We start from the raw sequence: 25,633 nt of genomic DNA on the forward strand, positions 1-25,633 counted from the left end.
CAGTTTTCACATAATTTCATTTTTCTCTTCATATCTCGGCTTTGTACAGAAATGTCAATTGAGTGGTAATTGCTATCAGTCTCTTAGGCTGAGAGGACACACGCGCCCCCTACTTCCTTGATTTTAGCCTCGGCAGCTTTGCTAAAAAACTTGGCCTTTACTATAACAGGCTGCTTGGGAAGGACCCCTTTGCCCAAAACCTTGTAGTAACCCTGGAATATGAAAATTAATATTACTCCATTGCATCAAATTGCACACCTCACACAAGAGTGTCCTCAAATAAAATGTTAGTTCATCAAGTTGACAAAGACTTAAGTGACATATTATATCAAAGATGTTCATTAAGCTGGATTTGGAATTTTTTATGAGAACAAATATCTATTGGAATTTTACACATGCAAAGTTTTTTAGCCTCTTCAAAAATACTCACTGCTTTGATAACATCAATGACTGGTGCAACATCTGTCTTCTTCTTGTAAAAGTCTCTGGTTTGCTCAGAGACCAAGGACCACAGACGGTCCAGATTGACGGTTGGACAGAAGTATTTCTGTTTTGTCAGGTGGTAGTGACGCATGCCAACTTTTCCAAAATAACCAGGATGGCTAGAATAGACCAAAGGCAATTAAATAATGGGATTGCAATATTTTACCATGCACCTTCATTTCATAGGTTATTGTTGGTGAAAAGGTGTATTGAATTACTATCAAATTAAAAAAATTAATTTGTTGGGTATAGAAAAGTTGAACCCTCTACCAGTGGGCCAGTTATTATTAAATTTAATCTGCACGTGTGCACATGGTATTGTACCCACTCTGCAGGAGCTCAGTGGGAGCTAGGGTTTGCACTGATGTGATTAATGCTCATTATGCAACCCATCTTGTCTGTCTGCTAAAACTAGGAATACCCTGAAGTCACAAGCTATTCATAAGGGGTTATTTTTGTTGTCACAGAAGAGCAATTAACTGTCCTGATTGCTGTCAGGGGTACTTGTTAAGTGGCAGTGCCTGAGTAGTTATGCAAACAATTAATAGCTATGTAATCATCCTCGAGATTTCATTACAGGGCCACAGTACAGAGAATTTAACCAGAAACATATCAGTGAATATCTAGTGAGAAATCAATCTGTTGCCCTGGTAGAGGGTAGAAAAGTTGTAGCAGCTGTGAACCAGGGTGACTAATCAAGTAGCTACCCAACGATGCTAAATCACTGCCTTTTACTATTGCATTGTTTAGACGACCAATACCTACAGAAATAGTGTGTAGATACTGGAGATACACAATGCTTCTTAAAAATGTCTGATTCCCCTTATATGTAACACAAATATTACAAAAACATTTGGTGACATAGCCTTTAGAAACTGACTGCAGACAAGCAATGATGCAATCTCAAGTTAAGGATAACAAAGACAATTTAACTTGAACTCCAGGAAGTATAAACTCAATTGCAAACCCCCTTGCCTACATGTGAACCACTCAACTGTTGATCAAAATGAAAACACAACAAAAGGAATGTGGGTGTAGGAGGTGATTAAAATCAAACTACATCAACGTATTTTATTAAAACTGAGGCAGTTGTCTTAGAACCTCTGGAATACATTTAAAACATGACTGGAGTAATATAAATAGTATAAGCCAACTGTTCACTTACTATTTGTCAAAGTTGATTCTGTGATGATGTTGACCACCAGCATTACCACGACCACCAGGATGCTTACGGTGTTTACCTGAAAGTCAAAGAATATAATATCAGTCTTCTGTGTTTCAAAGGTGAATTGCCATACTAGGAAACTAATGTTTTGTTCAAGGGAAGTTGTAAAATCAAGTTCCCTATAAATATGTATTATATATAATACAAAATCAGATTTGAATATCTAAACTGTTTGTAAAATACATTCACACACATTTGTGCAAGTGGCAGCACACCAAATTTTCAGTAATTTCCACTTAGTTGGGGTGCAGGTTGAATCCCATATAAGGTCCAGTATGGCAATAACAATGACTCAACAATAAACATATCATGCTGATTTCTTAAGTTATATCAAGGATATTAGTAATATATTTTGCTTTTATATCACCCTATTTTATTGGGAATGACCGTTTCCCATGTTTACTTATGACTGCACTCATTTTTCAAGTATATTGTGCTGTGTTGCCTGGTATTGCACAATTTAGTGACACCCTAAAATTGGTCTGCTTATCAACAACGTATTACAAGAGTTGAAAGGTGTGCAAACCCCCCCCCCCCCCTTCATGGCAGTCGCTACCAAAAGAATTGCATGTAATTTCTGAACACCTGGAGTCTTTCGGCTCGCCAGTTGGGTCAAGTAGCTGCTCATGACGACAGGAGCTAGCCCACATGTGGCATGTAAAATATCTGCAGCTAAAAATCTGTATTTAAGTTTGAATTTTTTGTTCATGTCTCGGTTTTAACAATTAGCTACGATTTTTGGAAATCAAAGTTACCTACCTACACGCCCATGTCCATGACTGACATGGCCTCTAAGCTTCCTAGTCTTCTTCCTCTTGGAGGTCTAAAAATCAAAACAGAATATCTGAACAACAGACTCTATATGCACACGTTGTGGTGCTGGTTTACTATTAAATAGAGGATGCCAACTATTTGCGAAGGTGGCTTCTATACTTTTGTCCGTATCAACACATGTTGGTATCCTCTTTAGTAAACCAAACAATGGTTAACATACTTTCATTAAAATCAGATGCATATGCCCATTGCAAACAATGATGTTGCTCGATTTATTTTTATGGGCTCACAGAAACACAAACTTGGTCCTACCATTTTGGATGGTCACGAAAAAGAGGCCAACTCCTGTTTCCGCTCCAAGAATCATGGGATATGCCAAGATCAACAAACGAGGAAGCGAAGTCATGAAGTTCACATGAATGACTGAAACTGAAAAAGAAAGCAACGAAAGCATAATATGGTATGTTAGTTACTTAATATTTTCACATTTCAGGTTCAGACAGCATTTTGTATATAATCCTATTTGCTGTGAATGCTTTTGTGTGTATTTTGCCGCAGTTGTGTGACTCGGAGTGTATCACAATCAGACTACTTCAGTATATCATACTGGTACAGGAACATGTGCATTGTACTGGTACGTGTGTATTTGACATTTGTACCAGAATGCGTGTCTGCATAAATACGTCGTCCTTTATGACATACTGACAATGACGTGGTAAATTAAGAATGAAATATATTTTATTTATATTAAAGGGATAATAACTCTTCGTATGAGATCTATATTTCACAATAAAAACATTGTGAATAACTCGTAGAAATATAATATATTCTGTTTTACCACAAAAACAGCAGTTATAGCTATTATTCTGATATCTGAGCTTGTCTTTAGACCACCTGACCTCCATTGAAGGCTATACTCTGTTAAAATCTCTTAAGAGATTGTAACAAAAAACCAAACTTTTTAGAAAAAAAAAACAGGGACTAACTTTGAATGTTAAAATGGATTCATTAACCATTGGTAAGTATGGGAAAATTGTTGTTTACTCCAGGAAAATTCATTTTTTGGCCAAAACGAAGAGTTGTTATCCCTTTAAGAAGCAATAAAGGTAAACTTATTTTGTCAAGCTCTACATGTACATGTACGAGCAGAATGACTACTCACCTCTTTTTTTAGGATAAATTTATCAGTATATAGGGCAAAACAGTCCTTGGTGATTTAATTAAAGGTACTAGTATACTAACTGAATTTGAAAATGTCCCAAAGTAATATTTTCTATGTTTACTAATTTTGCAGAGCCACTTATCTTTCCCCTGTTCTGACCTTAAAAACAATGAAACCCCTCAAATAAAAAAGGTCCGAGTCTACGTGTACTGTTGTTCCTGATGTTGATTATTCTCTCTAAAAGATGACACAACAGTCTAAGTTACACGTCAGTCATTTAGAACTAAATTATTCAAATAGAAATGGTAATGAACATCAAATCCAAGGGATTGGTGTAACAATGATTTGTGAGTAGGAGAATGTTTCTTTTTTCTCTGAAGAAAATTTAAAGCAATAATAACTCTTCCTTTGAGATTCAAAAATCCGCATGACATACATTGTAAACAACGCATGGAAATATATTCTATTGTATTTTACCACTAAAACGGCCGTTATTGTAGGAAAACTAAAATCTGTGCTTGTCAATAGGGCTTTCGATCCTTTTTTTCCGGTCGACAAGTGCATTCGTTGCTAATGACGTAATGGTGTCACGCGGATTCTCGCGTTCATTCGAGACCAAAATAACATGGCGGGAAACCCTCAGACGTAAGTTGCGAGTTTTTGTACAGTGCGTCGGATAACGAAATGCCCAGAATGGCACACATTGTGGATATAAATGCATTTTTAACAAAAAGACGAATATATCTCATGAATCTTATATAGTGTTGTTATTGTCTGCTTTTCCCGCGGTTTTAAGTAGGTCACCAGTGACTTTGCAATGTCAGAGAGAGCTCCGTCAGTTAAAATCTCTTAAGAGATTTTAACAAAAAACCGTACGTTTAGGAAAAAAACCCTGGATTAACTTTGAATGCAGGAATGGGGTCGTTGGCCATTGGTAAGTACGGGAAAATTGCCGTTTTTTCCAGGAAAATCCAATTTTTGGCCAAAACGAAGAGTTATTATGACTTTAATTTGCTGAGAAAACCCGAAATAGGATACGACATTACCTTTAAACAACTACTTAAAAATAGTGTTTTGTTAGGGATGAAAAGTTAAATACCAATGCACGAAAAAAAAAATGAATAGTAATGTTGAAAATAATAAACTTCTATTTATTGCTCTAATTCACCATAATGTGATATAAGACTTCATAGCAGTGTTTATAGAGCAGATCAAAAGCAAGTCTATAGAGTTTCTTATTCTCTGACCTTGGTTAAATGTTTTTGAGGTATATCTGAGGTATATATGAACTGGAAATGTGAGTGACTGTACTTTTGTAAGTAACATATAAAAACTTCTTGTATTTAGTGCTAGATATATTAGTTAAGTGCTTTTTTGTGATTCACTGTTTCTTGCAGTCTATTCTAAAAATATACCGTTTACTCCTTTATTAATGAAGGATGTAAATTATGTAACATATTGAAAATCGTTTAGTGAGTCACTAAGCACTTAAAAGTGCTGAAAGTTCCTTCTTTTTTCATTACAAGCTTGACTGCACTTTTGCACAGTATAGCAAAGTATCTAGAGAAAACAACTTGTCCCGGAAAACATTGTGACATGAAGAGAACAGTTGTTAATCCAGTTTTTCAGTCAAATAGCATTTAAAATTTATTGGTCACATTTTTTCTCTGCAGCATACAGAACACTGAATATTTGAACATTCTAAATAGGTCAAATAACTCTACCCTTATATTTCAGTCAAACATTCAAATGGCAAAGCAGAGGTTCTACAGCTGGATGAAGAATGGATAGAGAGCCCAATATTAAACAAAAGAAAATGTTAGGCCAGACAACCATGCCATCTGTGTCTGAACTTCTGCTCAAGTTCAAGCAAAATGAAGAAACCAGTGGCAGTCCAGCCATAAAGAAGACTCCACCTTCTCCTTCAGGATTCAAGCCAGCTATAACTTCAACTGTTAATAAAGGTAACAGCAGACCCAGCAATCCATATGTACCGTTTAGAAAGCAGTCAAATACAAATGAAGACTTAGAGGGTGGGGACATAAAGCCAAGTGAAAGAGCAAAGTCAAAGATAGTTCTCAAACCTGCATTAATGAATATAGATAAACCAAAGGAAAAATTACAGAAAATGTCAGATACTGTCCAGGTCAGCAAGCAAGATTCCAGTAATAGACCAGAACCAATGAAGCTCAAATCACAGGGACTTCAGGCAACTGATGATGACAGTGCTGTGCCAGCAACAGTCAGTGGTAACTTTGTTCCCTGGAGTGCAATGATATTCACAAGAAATTCAGGTAGTAACATATCCGTAAGAGGAGTGAAAAACATTGTAGCTAGAAGAAGTCAGCTGTTTGACCCAGGGGCTGATCCAGTAAAACAAGGACAAAAGATGGGTGGCAGGCAAGAATATAAAAATCCAACTCCCACTAAACCAAGCCCTTCAAATAATCCTGTGGTTCTTACAGAAAAATCTGAGGTTAAACTAAGGAAGAAAACAGCTAATGTTGACAGTAGATCAGTGAAGGCAAAGTCAATGTTGTTTGAAAACTCTGGAGAACACCAGTTGACATACCCGATGTCAAATGACAGAGCTTCTTGGCGTCATAGCTGGGGGTCAGACATCATAACAAACTCTGGAGAATTGTCCCATAGACAATCCAGAGATATTATCTTGGATAAAACTCCTTTAAAACCAAGGGCAGCAAGTGACACCCAAGCTGTTTTGATAAACCATCAAGACACCCTGAAAGAAACACAGCAACCTATTTCTGCAATTTCTGTTAAACATTTGCCAACTTTTGATCAGAAAGAAAATGACCCCTCGATTATTGAAAGCAAGAAAGTGGAAAAGGTCTCTACTCATAAATTGACACCTGAGAACGATACTCCAGAAATAAAAGATTCAACTTATTCATTAGGGAAGATGAGTAATGTCAAGAATATTATATCTTCATGCAATGGGAAGACATTGGAAGTACCTCATAGTACAGCAAAACCAATGGCCCCACCCCCTAAGCCTCCCAGAACATTTGAACATGATAACTACAAAATGAAAAGCTATCTTTCCCTAAAACCAGACCCTGTTAGTCACACCAGTGCATCAGACCATGAGTATGAAGAAATAGAAGAATATACAGGGGACAATACTGCTGTATTCCACCACAATAACCGACCTCTTCCAGTACCTCCCCCAAGACCCCCTCTCCTGCAAAGACACCAAGGAACCAAGAGAGATCGGTTTAGCATAGAAATAGTAAACAGTCAAGAAAAAAGCATTGCTAACAAGTCCCCAGGCAGGGAGAGACATCGAAATGTTAAGGAAGAATGGAAGCCAATTCACCTCAGCAAGCCTGATAGAGATGACAGTTTAAAACGCTATGCAAGTGATGAGTTTATATATTCAGAGCCCCAGCTAGAACCAATAGTGGATTCCTACATATCAGGGAGTCCATTCTATGTAGATCCAATGGAACATATGAGTATACAGTCAGGGGAGGCAATGAAAGGGGAGTGTGGTTTGGTAGACAGACAGGTGAAGCTGGATAAGTCTGGATATGCCATCCCAGAGAGCAACACCCATGTAGCACTGAAAGGGTCCCGCAGTTTGGAGGTATGTTCAATTACAGGACTATAAAGTTGAGGTTTTGCTTCCCTGATTTGACATTTAATGATAAAAAATGTTTCTGATAAATTTATCAAAGTAAAGTTCAGTGTTACATATTTTTAATTAAGAGGCATCGTCTTATTAACCTTCCCATTTTGGATGTTGAAGGGGATGGAGTTTGACGGTGCGGTAATAACAATAAAAATGTTTAAGGTATGAAAGATGTTGCATACTAGATGATTATAATATATGCTAATCACACTTTCAATATACTTGGGTAAATGTATATATTCAGAGCAAGAAATGCTCAATTGTAGTGAAGCAACCTCATTTAAAAAATGGTGCAATTATACTGGAAAGTAATTTCTAACATGTATAATGACCCTTTTTGTTGTTGAAATAATGCTTGAAGCAAGTGGCCACTCACTTGTACAATTCAGAACAATGGTCATAAATTTACTGATATGACTAGTGTCAGGTGGTTTAATGGACCAAGCTGTAGGCGAGGAATGTGTTACTCATACTGAACACTTCTAAAATTTGCCATTCATCCAGGGTATCCACTGGCACTGTATGTGGGTATACCCATGGACCAAAAGATCTTGTTATTTGATCGCTACAGGAGAATTTCTAGAAAATGATGTCACTGTTATTGTAGCTGTTGTGGGTGACTTGTCTTGACACAAGCTGCCGTGGGAGAAAAACAACTCTTTTATACTGGCATAAACTTTGAACTAGGAAGGGTTGTTTTATACCTCTTAAAGTCTTTTCAAAGAAGGAAGTTAGTGGTTGTTGCTGTTGTCATGGATGTCACGTACATCTTTTAAATGTGTTGGAAACATATGCCATAAACATAAATTGACGAAAGAGGTAGTCTAGAAATTCCCCTTTCCAGAATTAAACACAGCATCCAATAAATTTTCAGAGTAGGCATGTTTATATTTTTCGGTGGCAAATGTGGTATTTGTAAAAGCAATCTCTAAAACAATGAATTTATTCAAATTAAAAAAAAAATGATAGGTTGAAAAATAATCAGGGATGTGATTTTTAAATAAAAAAAAAATTTGGGATAATTGCACAACATTGTCAATTCCCCCCCCCCCCCTCCACAAATCACATCCATGAATTAGAAAAATAAGTTTATGAATTATAGGACAAAAGCCTCACTTAAAACTCTTTTTAAGATAATCATATATTTTTGTGCACTTATTAGGATGGAGTCTTAAATTAAATTATGGTAATTGTTATACCTTTAACATAAATCATTGATTTGGTGACATGTCAGACCAACAAATTGGTATTAATTAGATATTTCATGCCACACAAACCTAATACATTTTTGGAAGATTAGTATTTTTACAAATGTTTATTTTATTCAGTTGATAAAATTACACTAAAGCAATTGCACAAATAATATCTACAAATAAAAAAAAAAAAAGAGAGAGAGAGAGAGAGCAATGGTAAACATTGTTTTGATTTTAAAATCAATGTGTTATTTCACAGAATAATGTGGTGAGAAGAAATTCTAGCAGATTGAAGGAGAGAAGGGCAAAATTACCAGATCCAGTGGAGAATGAAAAATTGTTCTTTAAGAATATGCACAACTATAATGGGACAGATGCTCCAGTGATGCGAAGAAAACTACCTCAGGTTAGATTAATAATTAGTAACTCTTCTATTGATTGTACCGGAGATGTCTTATCTCTGCCTTTGACCCTACAATAAAGCCATACATTGTCACTGTTTTTTTGTGTTAACACTGTGACACTTTGACATTTGATGTTGTTACACAATTAAAAAAGTAGTAAAGAGCACTATTGCCGTAGCCTGTGTAACATGAAAATCTGACTCCTGGAGTCAAAATTTCATAAAGAAAATCTGACTCCCCCCATGAAATTTTGACTCCCCCACAAGCCTAATAAATTTTACTTTATTTGAGTATATGACTTTCATCTTGTAGAATGCATATTGGAGGATACATTGGCACTTTTTGTTAGTTTGCAGGTGAAAATTTTCATGGGAAAATAAGAAAATTAAAAATGTGTATTTTACCACCCAATGACTCTTCTATGAAATAGCCATTTAATATTTGATATTTGGTGATAATTTCAACATCTTTCCTTTTGTTGGGCTTGCTATATATGAAGAATTCAATAAAAAGGCCAAGGGGACTGATTTCTTATTGAGCTAAAAATGAAATATGTTGCATTTTGACATGGTAGTCCAAATCCTACAGGAAGTAAGATGAATACTTGCTTTAAAAAATTATATATTTTCACCAAAGTTTTCACCACCAAACTTTCAAATACTAACAAATTATACATCACAATGCAAGCTATGTGGAAAATAATGGTATGGTGACTAAATATAAAATAGGGCCTTTTTCTTCATTGGTATGAAAATGAAGATTTTTCATAATTTTTTTTTCATTTTTTTCACCCAATATTTTACCATCAAACTTATTCTTCATAAAGTTTACTAAAAGGAAAGATGCTGAAATAATCACCAAATATCAAATAAATAGCTTTTTCATAGGGAAGTCATTGGTGGTAAAATACACATTTTTAATTTTCTTATTTTCTCATGAAAATTTTCACCTGCAAACTAACAAAAAGTGCCAATGTATCTGCCATTATGCATACTACAAGATAAAAGTCATATACTCAAATAAAATAAGATTTATAAAGTTTTGTGGAGGGAGTCAAAGTTATGCTGTTTTTTTTTTCACTATTTTCAGCATATTTTATCCACCGTTATACAAATAAAAGGAAAACCATGTGATATTTTGCTTTGAAACTTGCATGACTTACTCAAAGGTCTGACATTTAGATCATGATCGAAACTTATCTCGATTTGTTTACTTTTGTTGAAGTTATGCTGTTTCGTGTATTAAAAATGGGTTTTCCTCAGACTTAATTCTTAGGCATGTTAACAGTCTCAGTATTGAACTTATTATATTTGTAAAAGTGTTCATTGACATTTTCTGCATCTTAACAATTTTGTAAATTGCTTATATACAAATGATGGTAAACTGTTATTGTGTAATAAAGTGTCAAAAATGGAACTAAACTCATATCAGTGCAGTTTGTCAGATTCAATCTTTCACTATTTACAGAATCTCAGATTGGATATTTTAAATTGTTTTATTGACATTTTTCCAATCTGTACAATTTATTAGTTAATCATTTAAAAATGAAAGTAAATTGGTTTTTGTGTATTATGTAATAAGACCTTTGCTAGTCACATTTTCTAGATATCTATGTTACCTACAGTGCATGATATAAAATTGATGGTGATTATAAGCTGTTAAGCATTTTTTAACATTGCATCAAAATATATGAAAAATATTTTGTGTACTGCTCTAAAAAATAAAACTGTGTTACTTAATATTTTGTAACTTACAAGAATGATTGACACAAAGCTCAAATTGGCAAACCAACTTGATTGGATTATTTTTCTTTGTTGTTGTCTGTACATTTGACAGCTTTGCTGCCTTGTTGAATATTAGTTTAAATATATATAATAAATTTTGACTTTGGAATAATGTTGCTTATAAATCTTTTATGCTCTTATATGTGAACCTTATTTGTAGGTAAAGCAAAAGGTACGCCAAGCCTTTTCCATTCTACGCAGGGCTGTGAAGTCTGGTATAGATGACGACCAAGAAGAGGAGCACATCTATGATGAGGCACTGTCTGGTAAGAGTACATAGCAATATTAATTGCCTCAAGTGATGATTAGTAATGCATTAAGTTCTTATTTATATATTTTGAGAGAGAGATAGAGAGCAGAGAAAGTACAGATACACTGAGAGTACTGATGGGAATAGGAGTTGTGATAAGATGTTTATTACAGACACATTTGTCATTGGTGATATTTGTGAGTCAGTGGTGTACAGAAGTGCAAATTCTGATACAATAATCTAATTACAGGTAGTCACAGCTGTATTCATTGCTCATATCTTATAAAGAAGGCATTTTGGTATTAAGAACAGAACTAATAATGTCATTCATTTATATGAAAATTGACAATTATTCTTATTGTTATTATTTACTGATATCATTGACATTTCTGTTTTGTAATAAAGGGCTATGAGCAAGTATGGGAGTTTTTGTCAAATTTGTGGATATTTGTGATAGAAAACATTCTTTCATGTGTGTCATAACGCTATGTTGTATTGTTGTTATCCAAATTGAAAAAATAGTAGGTCATGCATGTGAATTTTTGTACTCTACTGATGCTGATATGGATGACTCCTCTGCTGCTGGTATGTATCCATGATTGACAGAATTACTCTCATATCATATGCTTATATAATGGATATATATTGTCATACCATCTATATAGATAACTGAACATGGGACAGCCATGTATTGTCAGTAATTCTTTGGGACAACCACCATGTGCAATAAGAATATTTGGGCTTGGAATGTGGAGAATCGTTTTTTTTTTTTTTTTTTAACAGACATAAATGTTTTGAATAAATAAATAAGGTGAGAAAGGATGGAATTCACAAACAAAAAATTCAGTGTGCACAACAATTTGCCACCCCTATCCGTTATGAAAGTTATGCTTACTTTCAGATGATACTGACAGTATTTATGATGAGCAGGAAGTCCAGAAGAAGCTCACTTATGTTCTTAGTCTCAAGGAAAAGAAGGTTAGTAGCGTTATGATAAAGGTCACAAGTCAATTCTAGATGTGTTTAGGTATGTTTAGGGACTGGAAAGATTTAATTTTGTTTTAATATAAAAAACAAATGTTTATTAAGAAATGTTTTTTATAAGATCAATACTATGAAGTGCCACTGAACCCAAACAAAATTTGGCAAATAATGAAAGTCCCCAAGTCAGGAACAAATAATTTTGAACAAATGACATAAAGAATATGGGATGAGCATAGAGCTGATATAAGTGTATGTTATATGTGCATGTTTTCAAATATGTTGGTGCTGTAGGCAAACATTTTTTGATGAATAAGACAATTATTTCATTATAAATGAAAAAATATCATACAAAAAGAAAATAATGCTTACCAGTTATAAAAAATGATTTGACAAAACTATGAATGGCAGGCATTGCACTATGATAATGTAAAGATTTCTTTGAGTCATGTAAAAGACTTCTTGCACATAATGAATATGTTTTTTTGCATCCAGCTTTCTAGGTCCAGCTTTACTGAAATTTAACTATTCTGTTTCCAGTATGCAACTCTTGAGAGAACTAAAGAATTTCAGGAGAAAATTTACCCCCAGTTATTTGAGTATGCCATGATTGTGGAACTCCAGCCTGGAGAAGATGGCATGATGAGACCATGTGTGACATACAGATTTCCTCCCACAGTAAGTTTGGAATGTGTAGTGGAAATACAAGAATTCCAACTATATGCGCAATTTATGAAGGTCTTTCTAAAATATTTCTTTGGTTATTTTGATGCAATGTCACAATCTTTGTCCCTCAAGATGAATTTGTGATGACCAGCATTTTTGTACTGAACTTTACAGGAACATGTTTAGGTTTATAAACTGTCAGCAGACTTGGGATATGTCTAATAATTAACTACGTGTTATCCTTCAACCCCTCCACTCCCTAACTCACTCAACAAAATTAACATGAATATTTACTGGAATATTGTTATCTCTCTGTCTGTGTCTCCATTTCATCTCTCCTTTTTACTTATTTATATTTTACTTAGGTGGAAGAGAGAGCAGCTATTCCTCAGTTTTGTTTCCCAGATGCCCAGCAAATGAAACCAATGCTTCAGTATGAAAGGTGAACAGATGTTTTAATTAATGCTTTATAAAGCTTATAAATAAGGGAATGAAAATTATGTACAGACGCAGTGTGTCTGGATGTATAACCATCACCTGTGTCTTGAATTGCTGTGGCCATGCACTTTCCTGGAATTTTTATTTGTAAACCCACAATTAAAGGAAAACTTGCTTATTATGCTCAAATGTATGGGCATGATTCATGGGTCTAAAAAAAGCTGGAGTTAATAAAACAGCTTGATGGGATTACTTTTCTTCCTTTTTTTGTGTGAATTTTTTCATTTTTTACAAATTGGCATTTTTCAGGTGTGACTTTGAATTCTCATGGATCTTAGCCGTGTACGGGTTACATATTCTGAATGTCCACAGTATCAGTAGTAAATAATAGAAAAACTGGTTATGATTATGCTCTTAAGCATCATGTATCATTGCATCAAAATGATGAAAATATATTTTGTACATTTCTATCACTAAATTAAGCAGTATATCTCCATATGTAACTATTACTTAAGGAAATAATGGTATGAAATTAATGAAGAGCTGTTGAAATAAGCTTTTTATTGTTCTGCAACATGTTGGTATTATATATCTTAGTTGGTTAAGAAGCCATATTCCTGCCCCCACCTCCTGTCTTCATCCTTAAAGTAATATACGTAAACTTCAAAGTTTATTCAATAGAAATTATTTAACAATATAAATAGCTATATTAATAAATATATTCTGTATCCTTATACAGTACTTTTATTATAGTCCAAGCTTGTGCTTTAAGATAACTATGTAATATTGCTTATATTGCGTTATATTGCATGTCACCAAGATATCTGGAAAATAGAACTTCTGTTCTGCTGCAAACTTACTTGAATTATGTGGTGGCCAAATAATCAGCATGTCTGAACTATGTTTGCACAAATTACCCCTTTCTTTTTCAGTAATGTTGTATTTTTTTTGCTGAAAATTTATATACTTTTAATCATACAGTTTTAAGTAACTGAAAAATGTATGGTAGCTTTAAAGATACATAGGAACCAAGCATCAAAGGAGCGTGGATTCTCAGTAATGCATATAACCTCTTCTACTAGTTTCTTATACATCTTAAATAAAGTTAAAATGCCAAGGGATTAACCGAATTAGTCGATGAGCCATAAAAGAGCTTTAAAATGACACTTCTATAAAAATTTGGTCGTAAATTGGACCTATTTATCTGACCTAATTATTTGCCTAATTATTTGCAGCAAAGCAAGCAAGTAGCAGAAAAATCCATTCAGATATCTATTTTTTTTTTTTTTTTGGGGGGGGGGGTCAAATGAAACAATGTTTTTGTCATTTCTCTAAATTACATTATTTGAAACTATGTGGTGATATTAAGTCCACTTTTGTAGCAAAAAATTGAGTTTTTATGCATCTTAAAATAGGTACCAGTGCCTAGTTATACACATTTTTTATTATGTATTTGACAAATGAAGCAACTGTATTTGTAAGTGTACATTTATTTGCTTTTCAAATAGCCATTATAAGATAAATTTTATTAAAAGTAACTTTTCTGGTGTTTTCAGTGAGAGCTTTTCATTTGTCTTAACTAGTGAAGATGGAACACGGGACTATGGTTTTTGTAGGAGAGTTCTGGTGAGTGTATGCCACTAAATACTATATTTATTTGTAGAATGTGTGAAAATTTGAACAGGAATATGTGTCAGGTATTTTCAGTTGCTGGTAGCATTATTTATTACCAGAGTTAGTGCAAATGATAACACATATATTTCGTTTGACTTCCAACAAATTACAAGTACCCTGGTAGTTGCATTGCCATGTTTAAACATTTCATTTTCTGGTAATTGACAAAATATTTGTAAGAATGGTTGTAGTAAAATGTGAGTCTTATATGTACAGTTAATATTAACATTCATTATTGAACATTCATTTGGTGATCTTAGTATTGAATAATATGATTCAATAACCCAGTTATTACATTTATTAAGCCCCCAGGGAGTGAACCCAGGTTGCCTGTAGTGTACTGTATAATAAGTCCTCTTGGAGCCTTTGGTCTGTACACTCAGGTCAGTGAAAATGGATTATTTATATAGAAATTAGCACTTAAAAATCATGCTTTGTTTGTTATGCTGTCCCTTGAGTCTTTTGTGTCATAACTATTAGTAAATCTTATAATGATCTTCATCAGTATTCAAGAAAAATGCCATTTTTATCAATTCTTAAATTATTTCAGCTTCTGGAAGTTATGGACATAATTCACTCTACTCAGCAAGATTCACGTAGTGGAGTAACAGAATTTATTCAAGCAGCCTTTGGTAAACCTTTACCTAGCCCAGGGAAACTTATAAGGATTAGACACATGGTGAGGGGAATGACCTGTATGCCTTCATTTTAGATTATTTTTAGGGTTATCATTTCTGAATAAAACCATTTTGATTAGCATATAGCCTGTCACAGTCTGTAGTTGTCATCAAAGATGTGCACATTTTAGCACCCTTACAGAACCATTGTTTGAAAATGGGTTAGAACTGATACTTTTTTGAAAGTTATGCTTTAACCTATATGTATCTTCATCATTTCATTCACTTATTGAAACAACTGACTCTGAATTGTTGGCACATGAGGGTAGGTGAAAAGTCTCTGTGATCAGTAGATCCAGTTACTAATTACAAATATACAGCGTACAACTATATTCAGCATTGCAGCCCAGTCATGAAATGGAGTGAGTCATCAAAAACATATACAAAAAACCAAATAGTAACATGTGTTTGATTTCATTTTAGGATGAAAATGGAGAAATTGAAACACTTGAGCTGAAGAGAAGATCAGACAACAGATTAGAACATGTGAGTTTATTCCTTTTGTTTGTCAAACACCCCCGCCTAAATGACAATAAGCAAATAACAAAAAAAGGCTGTTTGGATAAAATGAATTTAGAAATAAGAAAAAGAAATAATTTTGTATTATGTTAATCTGTAACATTACAATCTGAGCAATACTTTAAATACAAAAGCAACACATTTTATGGAAATTATTTTTTTATCCAAGCAAAATACCCATTTTAGGTGAATTATAATAGCCTGTTCCAACACCTTGGCATTCTTGAAGTGGTGAAGGTATTTGCCTCAGTATTACTGGAAAGGAGAATTTTGTTCTGTGCCAATAAATTGAGGTAATACTTTTATACAGTTAAGACTTCTCAAGCTGAGGTTAGTATGTGGTTTTAAAGACCCCAGAAAAGAGGTATTCACAATAAATCACTTTTACTACAACCAGATAAATCACTTTTCTGAGGTCTTCAAAGTGACATATTGACCAAAAGCAAAAGTCTGTTTGTGTCATTTTACAGTTCTATTCCTTAATGTCAGTCTCTTCCAAGATGACATCAAAAGTTGCATTATTGCTGTCATCCGGCATTAATGTTGTCTGATTAATAGTGCATTGCTTTTTCTTTGATTCGTCAAAAAAAAGTCAAACATACCATTAGTCAGTATTATGTTTGTTGATGACATTAATCAGTATTGTTTTATCAGACCTCAAATACACTGATATTAGATCAAAACCTATGCTAATAAACTGAGAAATCAGCCATTTGTTTGAAGATAAATTCTTTGACTTCCCCCTCCCCCATAAGATAGAAGTTTAATTGATTGTTTAAGAGCATGCATGTCATGGAAGCACTTAAAGACATTTTTAGTTAAAATTTTTGGTGACTAAATCTCCAGGGCAAATTCATATTTATTTGTTCCAGTACATTGACAGCGTGTGTGCAGGCCATCACTGCGTTACTGTACCCATTCACCTGGCAGCACACCTATATCTCTGTGTTACCTGATGGTCTGATTGACATCTGCTGCAGTCCCACTCCATACATAATAGGCATTTTGTCTGCATTCAAGGATCAATTGGATGACTTGCCACTGGAAGAGGTAGACATCTATATAGTTTTATTATAAGCTTTTTACACAGATTTTATGTCAAAAACCCTCACTCAGTATTACTCTCTAAATGCGCGACTGACAGATCCAGGAGATTGAGATATTCACAATCAGTTGTGACACCTTAAATAGCTGCAAAATATGATATAAAAGAGCACGCCAATTGGATGAGCTTCATTGAAAATTTGGTTATATTATTTAATTGAATATTAATAATACATTTTTATACTTGTAGGTTCTTATTGTTGATTTGGACAGTGGGCACCTGGAGAATGCAATAGGTGATGAAGAAAAGATTCTGCCAAAAAAATGTCAAAAGGCCCTGATCATGGCTCTTGAAATGGGCAAAGAAGATGTAGGTAAGCATCTTTTTATTTCAAATTGCCAAGAGATGTATTAGTTTGAATATAAGGAGAACCTCTTGTTCAGATCAGGCTTATTTGAATAAAACAAATTGACTATTTGTTCCCATTTTTTTTGTGTTTTGTAAAATCATTGAGTAAAATTGTACAACACTTGGAATGCATTTATTGTGATTGAATTCCTGAGTGGTTAAACCATGTCAGTTGCAATCCCTGATATCAAGAGTCACTACTTAATTTCAGAAATAGCCAGCAATTTGATGATCTCGGAATCATTCATGCGTTTCTTTGTGGAAACAGTTGGTCATTTTGAGGACCACATTGGGCAACAGCAGGATGGAGAGGTGTCATTGCAGGTAATTTTACTTTACAGAGCAATTTAAAATTTCTCCTAATTTTGATTACATTCAAAAATATCATATGCAATGAATTGTTTCTTTAACATGATGATGTGAATTATTGTTTTTAGAAAGAAGCTTTCTCCAGAGCAGCCGATTCTAAGACTTTGAGGATGTTTCTAAGATGGTTCTGTGAGACACAGCTGTTTGAAGTATTTGTCAGACAGCAGGAAGAGGAACAGAGTGAATTCAGTATGTGAATTGAAATTTAAGAGACCACATCTAAATAAGTTGACAAGAAGTGACTGAAAAAGTATATGTGAAACCATCGAACTGTTAATTGATCATACAAAGCAAAAACAAACAAACAAACAAAAAAAAAATGCATTTGATATTATTGTTTTATGAGGCACATTAGTAGCAAAAGAACATTAAAAGATAATTAGCAAGAATATATACATTTTACTGTTTTTTTTATTTTGCAGGTTTGTTTAAAACACGGATTGCAGAATACAAGAAAGAACTTGAAGAAATGGGACCTTCTTTCAGAGATAATGTGAAAGATTTTGGGAATAAAGTAAAAAATTTAGGTAAAATGATAAATAAAATGTTACTTAAGCTTTGATCTTTTGAACTTATTGAAATGTTTATTTTATTTGTATCAACCTTCCTGTTTAAATGAATTGAAAATAAATATGCTGGTTGAAATTAGTATTGCAATTTTCTGGGTTATGCTTAACATCCACAGAAATCACTGCACATGAAATCCAATAGATATTTCAATCTTTCTATTTTCAGGGAAGCACATCAAAAAGGCATTTGTCCGTCAGAGTTCCGAAAATTAAATTTGCTCAACCAGGTCTTTGAGTCTTGGATGTCTGGTCAGGCTGAAAAGATGCAGGAGAACAAAAATGATTAAAAATTATGTATATAGGTCCTAACAGTGACTGATGTCTTGGTACATGATAGTTTTGTTTAAGCTGTGTGCATTCCAGTTTAAACTCATTTCAAAAGATCAAACTGGAAAAAGGTTATTTAAAAAAAAAAATGAATAAATAAAAAGGCAGTTTGATGTGAAGTTAATATAGAGATTTATTCATCGTGTTAGTGAGCTGTGAAATGTTGTAAATAAATGACAGGGTACTTAATATATGCGTGAAGCTAGAATATATAAGCTAAATAGAGGATCAATTGTACAGAAATAAACACCTTCCAGCATAAGGCATTATACATCCAAATAGTTTCATTTTGAGTCAATGGTCCCCTTGTTAAATGTAAATATTAATGATGTAAAGTCTCAATTGTTTATTATTTCTTTTTTTAAAATGCATTCCAGTATTCCAGGTTGTTACATAATCAAGTTTATGTCATAAGATCAGACCGTGCAGTCAAATTGATAGCAGTGTGGTGCAAGTTCCTTTATGTCTCCTCCATCCCAAACTTCCCTTTATTAAACTGTATAATTAGATAAATGATGTCTATCTTTTACATAGACTGCATACCAGCACATCTCCTGATAGGATGTGTAGGCGAATATTTATTCAAATAGCATAAATAATTTCAGATTAATTTTATTTTCAATCTTTTATTGGATGTTTGTTGATCACTGTTACAGAAATGTAATCATATGTATAACATGTTATTGATATTATGAGATTTATTTTTCTGTTAAGGTCAAAAATATTTAAATTTGTTTTAGAGTAAACAAGAGCTTTTTTTAAACTACTGACATGCCATAAAAACATTACTTGATAACCAGGGGCAAAGTGTTGCTTTTGTCATATGTATAAATAGATTGAAAGCTCAAAAAAGCATTTGTATTTAAATAACATAGAGCAATCTGTATGTTCATTCAGTCTGTAGCATGTGCAAGAAAGGTTTTCTATTGACAATCTTTTGTTTACAATATTATCAATCAAGTTCATAGAATAATGAAAACAGCAGGTTTTGTCTATTTATTGTTAACATGGATTTAAAAATATTAAAAAATTGACATTAAGTTGACTGTGTATATTTGGTAGATAGCATGCTTTCAAGTCAATGTAGTATTGAAATATTTTTGTGAAAATCAATTATATTGCTTTGCATAAAATCATGTTTGCCAAATATATAGTTGTACACAAATTAAATTGTACTTCCTTTAGCTAGTGTTTACCTATATTATAGATGTGCTTGCACGGTTGAAAGAAATTTCAATGTTCCAATGCAGGTGCATTTATTGAATGGGCATTCCTTGTGCAGATCTAAGAAATATTAGTAATTCACTTAGTGCCCCAATGAATGAGATTAATTTCATAATGGAAATGAATTGGCAGATAGTGTATTAAATGATAAAAATCTGTGTACTCATATGATATTAGCACAAGGTATAAGATAATGACTGATCTTTTCAATGGGCAAATATTATCAACTTTTCAGATACATAATTTTATAATAACAAAATTATATTTCTGTATAGCATTTGTGATGCTTTTACTGCATAGAATATGTTTATAGAATAACCTGCTTTTAAATTTGGTTGCTGCCACTCAGTAAATGTGATTTTAAGAAATTATGACGTAAAAAATACAGTATCTGTAAAATTCACAATTTTTCTCAATTGAAAAGAGAGTAATTAGTGTAACTTTTGGAAAACTGATGCAAAATCATAATTTCTCTCTTTGACAGTCTATGTTATTATTTGCATAATTAAGCAATGTGTCATAAGATAAACACTTCACACTTACACTATGTACTTCAGAAAACTTGGAACAGTTCATCAGAATGAATAGATGGAATAAATAACCAAAGATAATGAGCAGTTCATCAGAATGAATAGATAGAATAATAGATAGAATAAATAACCAAAGATAATGAGGATGGATTCAATATTTCTTGAAAGCAGTCACTTTTGAATTTAAACATTCATGCAATAGAAAGAAACGGGCAAAGCATAACAAATTATCCAGAGCTAACATACAATTGTACTTAAGCTGGTCTTAAACATAGTAGTTTAATAAAGGATGCAAACCCTTTTGAATAATTTCTCTTGTTATTCATACCAACAAAAGGCTCTTCAAATGCCTCTAACTAGTAGCCCTTACTCTACATGCTTAGCACGTCATGATTTTCAAATGCTACATAGACTTTTGTTCCACTTTATATCTATCACTGTTGTACATTCCTATTAAAACCCCCGTCACACTAGAGGCAGAATGAGCAAGAATGCCGTCGGAAAGACAATTCCTTGTGCATTCCTGGATATTCAAAGAGCATTCTAAAAATTCCAAGTGCATTTCAAATATTTTTACCTATTCTTGTGGTCGGCCTGAATGTTAAAAACTTTCGAAGTGCATTCCAAGTGAAAAATTATTGAATGGCATTTGAATAGTATTCTAACTGCACTATGACTGCATTTTAAATATTCTAACTGCATTCTGGCAACATTCGAAACATTCTGATCACATTCGAGGGACATTTGAACTGGCACGTGACTTAAGGCCCCCGTCACACTTATCCGGAACCAGCAGGAATCAAGCAGAACCAGCTGGAATAAATTAATTGAAAAATTGGTGTCATAATCGGGAGGGAATATTGCGAATGTTGTTAGAATGCAGTCAGAATATTCCGAATGAAATTTAAATGCTGTATGAGTGTGGTTTGACTGCTGGCCGGATACAGGCTGAAGTATGTAAGAAGGTGCCTCGAATGATATACGAGGCGAGCTCAAATACAGTCAAAATGCTCCCGGTATGGCTGCCAATGATGGTTTGAATTATAAAGAATTCAAACAGAATGCAGCTGAAATACCTAATATACTCAAAATTACTTTCTAACATGTTAAGAATGTAACATGATGCCAAGAGTGTATAAATAACGCCACTGGAATGGTAACTGATCAGAATGTTTCGAATCATGAAGTGCTAAGCATGTAGAGTAAGGGCTACTAGTCGGAATGCCGTGAGAATATTTAGAATGCAGTCATAGTGCAGTTAAAATACTGTTCAAATGCCATTCGATAATTTTCCACTTGGAATGCACTTCAAAAGTTTTTGACATGAGCAAAACATTCGAGCCGGCCACAAGAATGGGTTAAAATACTTGGAATGCACTCGGAATTTTTAGAATGCTCTTCGAATATCCTGGAATGCACAAAGAATTGTATTTCCGATGCCATTCTTAATCATTCCGCCTCTAGTGTGACGGGGGTATAAAATCCCGCCAGAATGTTTTGAATGTGCCTCGGATGAGCTGAAATATTAATTTTGCCAGCAATCAAACTACACTAGTACGCCATTCAAAGTATATTCTAAATATTCTTACTGCCTTCTGACAGCATTATATATATTCCTAGTTTTCCAACTACATTCAAACTGCCTTTGAGAGCTAATACGAAAGTGCACTTATCATTCCAGGCAAATTCAAGCGCATTCTGAGTATTCCAACGGTACTCTTACAAGAATTAAGGTCAATTTGAACTTTTTTCCCGAATGTGGTGCGGATTTTTAAAATTATTCATTCAGCCTCATTCTTCTTGATTCCTGCTGATTCTAATTAAGTGTGACGGGGCTATAATGTAAAACATCTTGGGGTGATTTCTAAGTCTCAGATGGTTCTTCTGGTGAAAGTGTTAAGCTTGTGATATAGTTCTTGATACAGCATTTTAACAAGTAAAATTTTAACAAGTAGAGGGCATTTTAATAAAAATTAAACAAGATAAATCACTTGAAAATCCTAAATTGGTGTAATTTTATTTGAAAAAAAAAGAAGACCACTTATAATAACAAATGCCCTGATAAAGATTATGTACATTTTATGTACATCATATGTTTAATATTAATGTTTCCTGATGCTTAATTTAATATACATTTTATCAGTTTTTTTTATGTATCTTTTTATCTTCATGGATTTATGGGGATTTTTCCCATGAAAATTAAAAAAAATGACCAAATCACATAACTTATATTATAAAATAGGATCTTTTTAAGAACCATGCCTGTACTACATTACTCTTTGGCTAAAGACTTACAATTATTATATGAAGGCTCAATTTTTTGAGAGAACTTTTAACACAAAATAACTTAAACTTTTTTAATTCTTACAGTAAAGACACATTGCATATAGTTTTCCACTTGGTGCGAAGATCAGCAGGGGTTCTCTCCTTGTCAAATTTGAAACTTCTCAATATCACTTTCCAGTTGTAACCATGTTGGCGTACACCTCTTTTTAGTCTACGCAATTCACACAATGAGAATGGTTTGAAAGAATGTAGAGCTAGGCCTTGGTTACTTCCCATGTTCTTTTCTTTCTGTAAAGTCCATATGCTATAATGTTTAAATCTTGTTTTATAGTTGATCAGGAGATGACAGAAAACTATAAACTCAAAAAGATTAGTAGACTTGTGATACACTTGTATGTAGTAGAATCTCAATAGTTATCACTACTAATCAAAAGTTACATTTGGTCCCAAAAAATATGAAAGCCAACTTACCTTAAGTCTGTAATATTTCTCTTTTAAATCTACTGAAGTTCTACACTGATGAAAAGGGTATGTGCATAGAATTTGGTTCCATCTTGTTCCTAATTTACAAACACCCTCTGTCAAGTAGCTCAATTCTTTGTCTGTATAAGGTTTCCTCTGTCTGCGTCTTGGTATGGTGGACTTAGGTTTTAAATTAAATGAAATGGGACTGGAAGGTGGTGTTACCTAGCATAACAAATTTTGCACTCAATAAAACTGATTTTGAGAATAACTCCTGGTTGCCATATCATTTGCCAACTTTTTATGTTAGTTTATCAGAAGTTAAACATTCAAGGTGTTATACATGTATGATCATAGATGTAGAAATAATATTTCAAACTCACCTTTTTCCCTAAATCATCCTCTGTTTCTGAACTCAGAAAGTCATATACATGTATGCTCTTATTTCCAGGTTCACTGAACTCTGACAAAGGTTGTCTTGGTATTTTTTTCCATGTTTGTTTCTTCTTTGCCACTGATAAATGATGCCGTTCCACATTTCTCAGTAGCCTGTGCTTGACACAAGCATACTGACTTGTCTCCAGTGCAATGTTGAATGTTCTACTATTCAGCACAGGGCATCCAATAACTTCTGGTGTCTGACAACCTAAAGAAAAGTATCATTCAAAACTCTCTTTCTGCATGACTACACGCATTTTAAAAGGATTCATAAAAGTGTATAATGATTAAAGTTACATTTGATTGAAGCAAGTATGGATTCCCTAAAATGCATATAAAACACTACTAGTTTCTTATACAACTCAAATGAGGTGAAACCGCATCGGGGTATTGTACCACCAACTGGAGTAAACACCTTCAGTGTTGTGTTTGACAAGCTCTACAAAATGCAGGCAACAAGAGTTCTCAATTTTTTGTCGAAAAAGAAAAATTTATAACTTAATCATGGGGATAAGTAAAAGGTAAAATCTATCTATGCCAGTTTTATAAGGGACAAGAAAATTGCAAATTTCAATTCAAAGTGAAAAGTAAGTCAAGGTCAATTTCAAGGTCACAAATGAAACACTAGTAGTTTCTTATACAACAATGTGTGATTTTCTATTCAAGTTCAATAGTAACTATGGGTGTATCTTTGCCAGTTTTGGAGATATAAGGCATAGGAAAGTTGCAAAGTTTAGTTCATGCTGAAAAGTACAGTATGTTAAGGTCATTTTCAGGGTCACAGATAGATAGCAAGTATATGACTCCTACTCAAGTTCAATGTAACTATGGGCATATCTCTGTCAATTTTGGAGATATAAGGGATGAAAATTTGCAAAGTTCAGTTCATGGTGAAAAGTACTGTAGGTCAAAGGTTAATTTCGAGGTCACAGTTAGGTTCCCAGTATATGAGTTTCTATTCAACTAATTATAGGTGTATCTCTGCCAGTTTTGGAGACATAAGGACTAGAAAACTTGCAAAGTGCAGTTCTTGGTGAAAAGTACCGGTAGTTCAAAGGTCAATTTCAAAGTCACAGTTACATTGTCAGAATATGATTTCCCATTCATGTTCAATAGTAACTATGGGTGTAATTTTATTTTCAGCACTGAATATTGCGATATATTTTTTAAATATAGCACAGTTTGTAAACTGTATGGGAAAAAAATGGACACCACCTCCAGTATTGCGCTTGAAAAGCTCTACAAAATACAGCAAACAAGAGGTCTCTACTATTTATGGTGTCAAAATTGGAGAGATTTCAGTTTTGACATTTGATGGCTGCTTCTCCTTGTTAAAATGCACTGATTGACCCCAAACCCCTGAAGATTAAAGAAGTCCCTAATTGTTACCTCTCACTGTAATATGAGAGCCTAGGTCTGTGTAGTTTCTAAAAATTGTCACAAATAAATTTTTTTTGCAAAGAATTCCTTTTTTTCAGAAAATTTTGGCCCATTTGACCCTAAAATAAAGGTCAAAGGTCTAATTCAAGGGCATATTTGCAATCTATAGTAATTTCCCCCATAATTCCTTGGTTTTGGAGGTATTTAGCAAATTTCGGACAGAGGTGCATTGTGACGACTGCCACACCTAGACCGATGCACTGACAAAGCCCAAATTTACGTGGAGCAAGTTGAGATTATATGTGACCTAAATCCAAGAGAAAGGTAAACAGGGCTTTGTAGTCTAGGAGGAGAAGCGTTAATGGTGATGTGGTAGCGGAGCCGGTGGATACGGCAGACGGTACGAGTAGGGACAAAAACTATGTGTACCACCAGAGCTGCGCTGGTGGTACAATAAGTGTTTCTTACCTGGGCATTTAGAACAGCTCTTGTCTGCAGTATTCTTCCAATGATCTACATGTGAAAAACAAAATAAAATAAAATTAATTAAAAATTAATTAATTAATTAATTAATATTTGCACAATAATCCATATGTATAAAACTAATATTATAGAACAGAATTTAAATGTGCTCTACAGTAATACAAATTCTCAAAATAATATAGCAAAATCACATATTGCTAGTGAACAAATCAGAAATTATACAAATT

The 25,633-nt window shown here is 33.7% G+C and overlaps 3 protein-coding genes across 6 annotated transcripts in view; 1 reads left to right on the plus strand and 2 right to left on the minus strand.

Moving 5' to 3' along the window:
• Window positions 1-2,908, minus strand: LOC106171454 (large ribosomal subunit protein uL15). Of its 2 annotated transcripts, none has more exons than XM_013551806.2 (5): window positions 2,795-2,908; window positions 2,468-2,531; window positions 1,649-1,724; window positions 431-602; window positions 1-212 (listed from the first exon to the last, which is right to left on the minus strand). In XM_013551806.2, the coding sequence occupies exons 1-5, from the start codon at window positions 2,795-2,797 to the stop codon at window positions 84-86; spliced, it is 444 nt and encodes a 147-aa protein (XP_013407260.1). In that variant the 5' UTR covers window positions 2,798-2,908; the 3' UTR covers window positions 1-83. The 2 variants fall into 2 exon arrangements, with proteins under 2 accessions (XP_013407260.1, XP_086856443.1); XM_087000317.1 differs by lacking the exon at window positions 2,795-2,908 and adding an exon at window positions 2,703-2,738.
• Window positions 2,777-20,666, plus strand: LOC106171452 (uncharacterized). The gene is made up of 18 exons (XM_087000304.1): window positions 2,777-2,942; window positions 5,382-7,254; window positions 8,752-8,898; window positions 10,841-10,946; window positions 11,832-11,908; window positions 12,452-12,589; window positions 12,943-13,019; window positions 14,572-14,641; window positions 14,995-15,072; window positions 15,240-15,368; window positions 15,790-15,852; window positions 16,072-16,178; window positions 16,758-16,935; window positions 17,180-17,303; window positions 17,550-17,662; window positions 17,776-17,896; window positions 18,130-18,234; window positions 18,443-20,666. The coding sequence occupies exons 2-18, from the start codon at window positions 5,428-5,430 to the stop codon at window positions 18,487-18,489; spliced, it is 3,507 nt and encodes a 1,168-aa protein (XP_086856430.1). The 5' UTR covers window positions 2,777-2,942; window positions 5,382-5,427; the 3' UTR covers window positions 18,490-20,666.
• The window catches only part of LOC106171461 (uncharacterized), a 20,514-nt gene continuing 13,565 nt past the window's right edge, over window positions 18,685-25,633 (minus strand). For 2 of the 3 annotated variants that reach the window (XM_024075817.2, XM_013551828.2), the window contains exons 14-17: window positions 25,392-25,436; window positions 23,489-23,751; window positions 23,115-23,330; window positions 18,685-22,931 (exon numbers count right to left, since the gene is read on the minus strand). In XM_024075817.2, the coding sequence (XP_023931585.2) occupies window positions 22,722-22,931; window positions 23,115-23,330; window positions 23,489-23,751; window positions 25,392-25,436 (734 nt within the window). In that variant the 3' untranslated portion in view covers window positions 18,685-22,721. Of the gene's footprint in view, window positions 22,948-23,114; window positions 23,331-23,488; window positions 23,752-25,391; window positions 25,437-25,633 lie in introns of all 3 variants that reach the window. The other variant, XM_087000306.1, reaches the window with a different exon arrangement.

This window comes from Lingula anatina, chromosome 1 (assembly GCF_051362555.1).
Source record: "Lingula anatina isolate TDL-2025a chromosome 1, LinAna3.0, whole genome shotgun sequence".
NCBI lineage: Eukaryota > Metazoa > Brachiopoda > Lingulata > Lingulida > Lingulidae > Lingula > Lingula anatina.